Below are 10,000 nucleotides of genomic sequence, written 5' to 3' on the forward strand. Positions count from 1 at the left end.
TTTTATATCAATTCAAGTTTGTTCAGACACATCTGGCCAGTCTAGATAGATAGATACTTTATTGATCCCTAAGGGGAAATTCAGGACAGTCTATACTGTCACATTAGGAACGTTTGGGTAACGTTGCTGTGGCCAGTCTATACTGTCACATTAGGAACGTTTGGGTAACGTTGCTGTGGCCAGTCTACACTGTCACATTAGGAACGTTTGGGTACTGTGGCTTTCCTGCACTTACTGTAGCTGCTGTTAAACTGTAATCACTAGTTAAGTAAGGAGAGATATGACAACTCGAGGTCCATGATTGCGTAATGGACAGGATACAATGTGTTGTGTAATCAAGGTCATAGTGCAAAGTAGCAGTGCGGGGGTCATTTCAGAGATGCATCATGTAGTCTGATGTCTTGTGCTGTGGCCATGAACTGTAGAATTTAAGGCATTTGCTGGCCTTAATGCCCTACAGTCACTCTGCTGGTCAATGTTTCTGTATGTAAAAATGTATTTTAGACCAAATAGCCACTGAGGCAAACTTAAGTATTTTAGAATGTCTTTTCAATCGACAATTCTGATTAACACTCTCCTGTAAAGTAAAAACAGTAGTTTTTTTTTATAACAGATATAAAATAGGTTTTGTGTTGAAATGCTTTGGTACAATTGCCTATCTATCTAATTCCACATGCCTACTACATTCTTAGAAGAATGCGCCACCTAGTGGCCAGAATCTCCTCATATTTCACATTGTAAACAACTACTACTGTTTGTGCATTTTTTATACTTAATGAAATCAAATAAGCAGATGTGTGATCGTACATGATCCTTTGATGTTTGAACTAGAGATATTTAGTTCTCAATTGTATTTGTTCTGTAGTTATATTGTGTCAATGCCCTTAATACGTTACATCAAAGAGGGGAGATGTGGAGTTGGCAATGTATTTGTTGAATAAGAGATGGTTATGTTGGAGCTAGCCTGCTGCAAATTTAGGCATGTTGTTGGCTAGGTGGTAGCCTTTCTTGAATGTGCTTCCAATTAAGGTTACACTATGGTACACTATGTTATGCTATGGGACTAAACAGTCCGAAAGTGTCAAGGCCTCTTGGTGTAACCAATTTAATTTATTTTTCCTGTAATACTATACACCTTTCTGCCTTACCTGTATATTATTTCATTCTACTGAAGCTTTTACCTGCTTAGATGGATGGTGGAAAATGTGTCTGGTTAAATTAACTGTATCCTTTTAAACCTCATGAATGATTGTATAATGTACAACTGGACTGTAAAAGTGTTTATAATAATGTAACCACATGCTTTTTAACAGTGTATACCTATGCAATGCACTTACTGTATTCTGTGATGAAATTGTGTAATAAACAGGGTGCTCTCTAATTGCCAATACTTGCAGTTTTACTGTTATTCTTTGAGCTTCTCGCCATGTAGACCTACAGGTTGCACTACACAAGCCCCTCACCCGCACGACTTGATTCTGACAGGTCAGGGCAGAGGCGTTAGGTGAGTAGGCTGGCTCCATAACAACATCGGATGAAGTAGCCTATACCAATTAGGAAAATGACAGCACAGAAGCCAGTTAAAGTACCCACCAATAGATGACATCGACAGACTTTGGGAATCGTTTCAGATTAGTAAAATAATTCAGAATCTAATTTGACATCAGTTTACAGACGAAATGTTGCATTCATGAGTTCATCTGGCCATTTCAATCACTTGGGTACAAGAGCCTGCTTGTGTGGCCTGTGTGTGCACCATATCCTCAGAGCCCAGGTCCGCCACTCATTTGACCAGCTCCAGCAGCACTGGAGCGCCTCGGGACGGTGCTCTCACCACTCCTGTTCACCCTGTACACGTCGGACTTCAGCCACAACTCAGTCATGCCACATGTAGAAGCTTTCGGACGACGCTCACTGCAATTGTGGGGTGTATCAGGGATAGAAAGGAGGATGAGTCCAGGAACCTGGTGGATGACCACTGTGCAATGGTGCAGGCTCAACCATCTGCAGCTGAACGCAACAAAGACCAAGGAGATGGTGGGGAATTTCAGGATATCTAAGCCACCAATGCTGCCAGTCTCCATTGAAGGGGTCAATGTGGAGGTGGTCAGCACATATTAGTACCTGGGGATACACTTGGACAATAAACTGGACTGGTCAGCGAACACGGATGCACTGTATCGGAAAGGGCAGAGTCAGTTTTACTTCCTAAGGAGGCTGCGGTCATCCAATGTCTGCAGTAAGCTCCTCTGGACGTTTTACCAGTGTCCTCTTTTGTACTGTGGAGGCAGCATTAAGAAGAGGGATGCTGGGTGACTGGACAGGCTGGCAAGGATAGCTGACTCTGTTGTTGGCATTGAGCAGGAGTCACTCAACTGCAGAGAAACGGACCATGAACAGATTGCTGGCGATCATGGACAGTCATGACTGCCACCCACTACACAGCACGTTCAATAAACAGAGAAGCATGTTCAGTGGCAGACTTCTATCACTGTCATGCTCAACAGGTTGAGGAGGTCCTTTGTCCCCAGGGCCATCCAACTTTTCAATGCCACACAAAAGGTGAGGGGACAAATCGACTTTTTAGTATGAGCCTGTCTCTCTCAGCCCCTACCATCATAATTTTGTCTGCTGTCCACCTGACTGTTTCACAGGCTTTATTAGCCCTCTTACAATCTGGACTGGGGTCATAACATATATACATATTAGAACGTATTCTCTGTTTTATATTATTCTTAAATTATATTATTTTTCTTCTTTGTTAAGCTATTCCAATATGTGTACATTCTTGTATTTTCAGTCATAGTTAATATTTAATAATAAGCAACGTTATTGCACTGTTCAATCCCTGCACTGTTCACATGGTCAATGCATCACATGGTCAGTCCACACCAGACCTTCCACACGCTCCTTTAAATTTCTTATTTTATTATTAATTTTATTATAATTTCATTTCTGTGAGTGATTTTTATGTAGCCTATGAGATATATTAGTCCGGTGGACAGCCCATAGAGCCCCATTGTGGACCCGGAAATGTTGAGTACACCAAAGTTTTATGATGGAAATATATGGTATGGGTTCCCAGCATGCAGAAACTGCCGGATGCTAATTTGCATATGTTGGGCAATTTGTATAACTGAGCTAATTAGCATAAATTAGCATAATAGCCTATATTGATTAAATTATAAGAGCTGCTTGGCCAAAATGGACAATGTTAATATGTTTTTAGGGGTTACTGGAGATGCTGAGTCCATATCTGACATTTTCAAGATTCAAAATCACTATTTAAACTTGGTTTGGTCACATTTTACTCTCATTAAGCTGATTTTGCTGAGTTTTTTGGTCCAATTTAGACAGATTTTTGGAGGATAGGGCTGTAGCGATATACAGTAGGGCTGTAACGATACACCAACCTAACAATTCGATTCGTATCACGATTTTTGACCCACGGGGGGGTCCCAGAATCCCCAGCGCGAAACATCGTGGGAATCTCAAGCACAGTCCAGCACGTCAACGTTACACAGCTCCCCCAACAAGCCATTGCCATCCTCGGCGCGGGCGTTCCCACATTCAGTCCAGCAATTAGTCTCTGGCACTGCCACACAGCAGGTGGGGTGCACACACCGCAAGAGCCCTACTCACTCTGGGGAACCACAACCACCAGCGGCCCAGTGCGGGGCGTGCTAGCAGTCACCTGGTCAGTCGCCTCTCGTCCCCAGCTACCTTCAGAGAACGCCCTCAGGTCGCACTTTCGCAGTGTGCACCACTGCAACATTCCTCCAACACCTGGCGGGGCCCCTAGCCTCCACTGCCACAGACTCCCGGCTGAGCACCGTAGCTGGCACTGCACCTCCGATGCTCCCACTCCGTCGTCTCGCCAGTGGGGCAGCAGACTCCAGTTCCATCGCCCGGCCGGACCACGCTGCACACAGCTACAGCTACCGGCGTTGGCGTCCCTCCTCTGCTGCCTTGTCGCAGAGCTGTCCTCCGCTGTTCCGCCCACTCCACACCGCCACGATCGCGCCAAGGCCTAGACCTTCTCTCTGGCTCATGCCATCGGATTTCACACAACAAACTTTTTTCCCCCTTATTTTTCTAAAGAGCACCGGCGAACAGGCCGACTCGAACAGGCTCCGCCAACCGTCCGTCCTCAAGGCACCACCTCCTTGCCGCTCCACCTCTGCTCTGCTCCGCAGCCAGGGCCACCGCAACTCCAGCTTAAAGCTGCCCGGTGGGGGCAGGGGCTCAAGGTCTTCTCTCGGTGAAGTCAGCGCCCAGGCCAGCGTCACTACCTTATTTTCCAAGGCCGCTTCCTCAAACCACTCTCTCAGTAGCGTGGTCCTTCTCCGCTGTGGCCACTGCATCAAAACCCTCTCCAGGCAAGCATTTCTCTCGTAGCTAGGCCCAGGCGACGGCTCGTCTCCTCCCGCGGCTTCTACTGAAGGCCTCTGTAAACTTTTTAGTACCCCTTACAAGGGTTCTCTTCGGATCCTTTTGCTTGGGCCTCCACCTAGCGGTGAGCATGGACGGATTATGAACTTTCGGGCCCTTGGGCCCAGATGTATTAAGGGCCCCCCATTAATTGTCGCATATGTGGAAGGGGGGTTTGAAGGTCCTTCCTCAGAAATGTTTTAATTTGTTTGATGTGATTTCCTGTATTCTGGTGCATTTTGGGGATGGCCAATACTAAATTAAATCAGATTCATAGCCTACATCCTGATGTGTTGATATTGAGGCAATGATTTCAGGCAAAGGCTTGGGCTTCAGGGCCCCCTGACCCCTTGGGCCCCTGGGCCGGGCCCGGTAGGCCCGTGCAGTAATTCATCCCTGGCGGTGAGGTCTCCCACTCCCGGCTCCTCCAGCACTGAAGACACTGTCTCCTACAGAACGCAACTTGCTCCTCCATGAAAAACGTGCCCATCTACAGGTGCTGCTTTGGAAAGCAGCAGACCGTCCTGATCCACCGGCTGTGGATATAACCCCGTTTGGAGGGAGTTAGAAGACAGGTATGGAGAAAGGAGAGGAACTTGCCCACCCTCGATTCAAGTCCTGTTGCTCCTCCTGATTTGTTAGATGTTATCAGCTGTAACTGCAAAGCTGGGTTGAAACTGTGTATACATGTATCTGGAAAGTGCAGCTGTGCAGCTGCAGGCCTGGCCTGTACTAATTATTGTTTCTGCAAAGGCAATGATGTTACATGTGGCAATATATTTACACAGCAAAAACAGCAGAAGGACAGGGATGAAGAGTCTGGAGAAGATGGCGACAGGACAACGGATGAGGACAGTGAGGAGTAGTAGAGGCTAGTTCTTCCCTTTGTTACTCAATTGTGAGTCACAGCAGAGGGCCAGTGAATAGCTATTTCCAAAATGATTGTGGGATTCAGAAATAACTTGAGGATCCAAATTATTCCTAAACACTGAACATTTTTATCCTCCAAAAATCTGTCTAAATCGCCCCCAAAAACTTAGCAAAATCAGCTTAATGAGAATAAAAACGTGACCAAACCAAGTTTAAATAGTGATTTTGAATCTTGAAAATGTCAGATATGGACTCAGCATCTCCAGTAACCCCAAAAAACATACTAACATGCACATGCACACTAACACATTTTGGCCAAGCAGCTCTTATAATATGATCAATATAGGTGATTATGCTAATTTATGCTAATTAGCTCAATTGCACAAATTGCCCAACATATGCAAATTAGCCTCCGGCAGTTTCTGCGTGCTGGGAACCCATACTATATATTTCCATCATAAAACTTTGGTGTACTCAACATTTCTGGGTTCACCTGTGCGTATGTGTTTGTTGTGTTATGGTTGTAGCCTATAATATAGACCTACTGGATGCCAAGTAGGCTATCTATCTATCTATTTAAAAAGACAAAACATGCTGTCCAAAGTCCTGTTCATACGACGGTGTAGCCTATTAAACAAAATCACATGCCATAGAGAAGAACGAAAACATGCCCGAGTGTAATTTAGCTAAAATGTGAAATTCAATCAATTAATGTATTTCGGTTCCTCTGCTGAACCTTGAGGTTGTAGTTTCCGTGCCTCTCTCGACCTGACAGAGGCGAACGCTCCAATTTTTGAAAAAAAAAAAAAGAAAAAAAAGTGCAGCAGTTGTGGACTCTTCCAACAATGTTTGTCTCGTTCCGGGGGGTGGGTACGTAGTCGAGCAGTGTTGGAAGGGCCGTTTGCATGTAAACAAAGCAGACTACTGGAGTGGATTAAGTTTTTGCAATCGCCATATTTTATACTTTTCCTTCTGTCCTGGAGACTCTCTTTCCATAAGCAACCTCATCTACATTTCGGAGGAAAATACTTTGCTGCCTGGCCTGTGGCGTGCTGAAAGTGTCGAATTATGCACTCGGGCCTTGGACTAGAGTAAAGTTCTAAGCGGACTCTTCAACTTCTGCATCCTCGCTGACTGCGCCTGTCACACGGCACTGGGCCCTCGCGGCCTTGCCTTGTGGATGAGGAAGTAAAGTGATACAACCCACCCAGGTGACACAATTTCCCTACTCTACCTTTTCATAGTTTGTTTCTTTAGTGGAGAGATGCAATTATGTATTTCAGTGCGGGAATGTGTGTTTTTTAGTTACTTTGTTAGCCACGCATTTAGTCATCTATGCTAACGTTAGCTAGCAAAATAAGCTCGAAGCCTTGATTCTTCCGTCATGACAACTTGCTAGCTAGCTAAGTTAGCCATTCGTGTTTAGCCAAATGTCAACTTAATTAGGCTAATGGTAACTATATTGATAGCTAGGTTAATAGTTACCTGGTGCCAATATCAATTCAGAAAACTTAAGATTCTGTATATATTTACAGTCTCAGGAGTATTTTTGTGTATCCCTACCTACCTATAATCTAGTTGGCAACTTGAATAAAACCGGATGGATGCGTTTTAATTGGGTTTGATAGGATAGCTAGCCGTGGTGCCTAGCCAGCATTGCTTCTGTTATCGCTAGCAAGCTAATAGTGACGGTGGCATAGACATTTGGCCAGCCACTGAACATTAGCTTCGTTGTTTTCGAAAATGTGGTATGTTGTTTAACTTCTTTATAATGAGTATATATAAAAAAAACTATTTGAATTTTGACGCACATTCGACTGTTGGTTTTTGGCCAATCTATCAAGTCAGGCGAGCTAACGGGCATTTCAGTTAGCTGATTGCACAGGTAACGTTATCGTGCTACGTTATGACTCCGTAGCTTTTATCGCATACTACTAGATGCGATGTCCGGTCTGTGTAGACAACTATGTATTACGACTAAATTGACATGTAAATCACAATGAAAATACATGACATACAGTGATTGTCAAAGGCATTAGATTACCACTAGTTTCCCACACGGGCTAAAGTTAACTGCGCTCTTGCGTTGACAGTTAGCTACCTAGCATCGGAACGAACACGCTAGCAACTAACTAGTTAGCTTGCAAGTTGCAGAAGATGGTCACATGAATTATGTGTTTTAATTAATTATTATACATCCATATTTGTTGCTGATAAAGATGTTTCTACACCCCAAAACAACTTTTACGAGTTTAATTATTACAGTTAACCACATGAAAATGAGGAGACAAGTTACAAGAATCGTGTGTTGTGTTTTGACATCCTTCCGTGGTATTTGTGCGGCCCTCCGATCAATTTTAATAAGCCAAAAGCATTCCTGCAAAATGCATGACAACAGACAATTACTAGTTGTCATTTGCAGATCAATACTGCTTAATTAAATGTTTTTGCGTAAACGGTACCACGTTCTTTCCTAAATACTGAAACACAATTAAATGACAGCTGTCAACTGTTGTTTGTTTTAGAAGTAGCTACTGTAGGAAATAAAACGTTTTCCTGAATGGAGTGCACGAAGTCATGGTCAAAATGTGGCTTTGGGTTGCACATGATTCACGTAAAGGGAAAGCTTCTTTGTGAGGTATTAATCTAGGCAAGTCTCCAGAGCTATGACAAGGATTGACTCCAGAGCTATGACGAGGATTTTAATTGACCAAATTGACCAATCTGATGGCTCATATGCCACTATATGTAATCATTTGATTACACATTCATGCGCCTATGACTGCTACAATTGAGAGGGACATATATGAAGGTGGTCAGTCTGCTAAGAAATGTCTATAGTTAAAGCTACTTTACTTGTTAGTTCTTTTAGGTGAAAGCGCAGTTTGTGACATGAAATACTACAAATGAAATAGTTTAATTTTTGACATAGCCTAACTCATTCTTCCTTTGGTTTGACAGGAGAAAGGAACCCATTTTATGGGCGAATCCTCTTTCCTGGACTCCTGGGTGCAACAAAACATTGTTATTATGGGTACGTATACAACAGCTTTATTGCTGCCTATACAGTTGCAGTATGTCATATAATATGAACATCAACACATTACATTTACACAGTGTTTTATCAGATAACCCCTGCACTTTACAATGAAGAGGAAACCTTGCATCAGCAACCAACAAAATGTGTAGCAGTACCCACCTGGGTGTGATTGATTTGATACTGGAAAGGGGCATGCCAGCGTGCCTCTATACCAACATGCTGATCACTTAGACCTAGCAAAGGTCTTAAGGCACAAATGCAAATGATAACATGGCCTCTGCTTAGGCTTAGAGATCTACAATTCCAGCAGCTGTAGATCAGAGTGAATGTGATGTGACTCAAAAGAAAGCAATGGAGCATAGTTCTGTTTATACACACAAGATCTCTTCTAGAACTGCCACTTGCGAGTAGTACTTATTTCTGCACTAACACGTCCCTGTCGCACTGCACTTTGATTGTTCTCTTTTTGATCAGTCCCTTTTGATAAAAGCGTCAGCTAAATGATTAAATTTGAACGCAAACAAGATACAGCCTAGTGCTTGGGTATTTTCCCTTGTGCTCTGTTAGCGTCTTGTTTTGCAGTAATTACTGTTTGAGATTGGACAGAATCTTAAAAGTGGCAAGTGCTACGGGCGTTTTTGTGCTGATGGTCAGAGGAAAACGATTCCTTGATGTATCTGTAAGAATATGATTCATTTCCTGCTCAGCTGATCCTGTTGTCACAAGCCACCAGAATACAGTATGTTGCAGTGAATTTTTCAGTACTGGTGATTTCAATAGCCAGGCAAAAACAATCGTATAAGTCGCACCAGTCAAAAAATGTGTCATAAAGAGGAAAAAAACATATATATAAATATATACTGTATATGTTGCACCCGAGTCGCAGAACCAGCCAAACTATGAAAAAAAGTGTGACTTATAGTCTGGAAAATACAGTAGTTGTTCATTGTGTGTTACTAAATACATTTAGTAGAAGTATTAGGTGCTGAGGTGTTTGTTCAGCTTCACACACTGAAAAAGGTCTGGGCATGACCGTGCACATGACTTTTGACAATGTAATATTCAAAAATGAGATTAAACAAGCTAGCTTTTATTACATTCATTTAATTTAAAAAACAGTAGGAACCAGGGAGAAGTCTGACTTAATCAATGCACTTTGTCATTAAATTATTAAGTAACTCCTTATTGTTTCAGTTTAGTTCAGTTTTTGTCGCATACTAGAAGTCAACCCCAGGCTCCCTGCCCTTAACATCATTAATTGCTTACATGAGGGCATTTTGATTTTCAGTCACACATGAAGGATGTTTAATAGACCTAGATGTCAAATAAAACCAATGAGGCAGTCACTCTCATCATAGCCTAATGGCCTCCTCATTAACCAGAGCCAGCCAGTCAGTCAGTCAAAGTGTGTTTTTTCCCCATTAAGATTAAATTGAGATCAGTGGTATGGATCAGTATGTTGAATTGAAGGGGACCTACACACTGATGCAGGCAGGCTACCCCAGGCATGTAACTGAAGCGTGTCCTGTCCGTTCATGCAGCGTCTGCTGCAGCAATTAGCTTCCACTGTAACCAATGGAACTGGCTCTGCCACATGTGATAGTGGCGTGTATATCTGAAGAAATTAAACCAGTCTTCTAAAACTACTTTTATGCTCCA

General features: G+C 43.0%; 2 protein-coding genes across 4 annotated transcripts in view; both read left to right on the forward strand.

Annotated features, from left to right (window-relative positions):
- LOC125288275 (cytochrome P450 27C1) overlaps window positions 1-1,390 on the forward strand; it is a 10,647-nt gene extending 9,257 nt beyond the window's left edge. The window contains exon 9 of the mRNA XM_048234489.1: window positions 1-1,390. This exon is cut by the window's left edge and continues 242 nt beyond it. The gene's annotated coding sequence lies outside the window, so the exon portion shown is untranslated.
- Window positions 1,391-6,124: 4,734 nt separating this feature from the next.
- Window positions 6,125-10,000, forward strand: part of map3k2 (mitogen-activated protein kinase kinase kinase 2) — a 30,223-nt gene continuing 26,347 nt past the window's right edge. For 2 of the 3 annotated variants that reach the window (XM_048235653.1, XM_048235654.1), the window contains exons 1-2: window positions 6,125-6,512; window positions 8,263-8,335. In XM_048235653.1, coding sequence (XP_048091610.1) covers window positions 8,281-8,335 — 55 coding nt within the window. In that variant the 5' untranslated portion in view covers window positions 6,125-6,512; window positions 8,263-8,280. The remainder of the gene's footprint in view (window positions 6,513-8,262; window positions 8,336-10,000) is intronic. The other variant, XM_048235652.1, reaches the window with a different exon arrangement.

Source organism: Alosa alosa, chromosome 23 (assembly GCF_017589495.1).
Source record: "Alosa alosa isolate M-15738 ecotype Scorff River chromosome 23, AALO_Geno_1.1, whole genome shotgun sequence".
Classification (NCBI taxonomy): Eukaryota; Metazoa; Chordata; class Actinopteri; order Clupeiformes; family Clupeidae; genus Alosa; species Alosa alosa.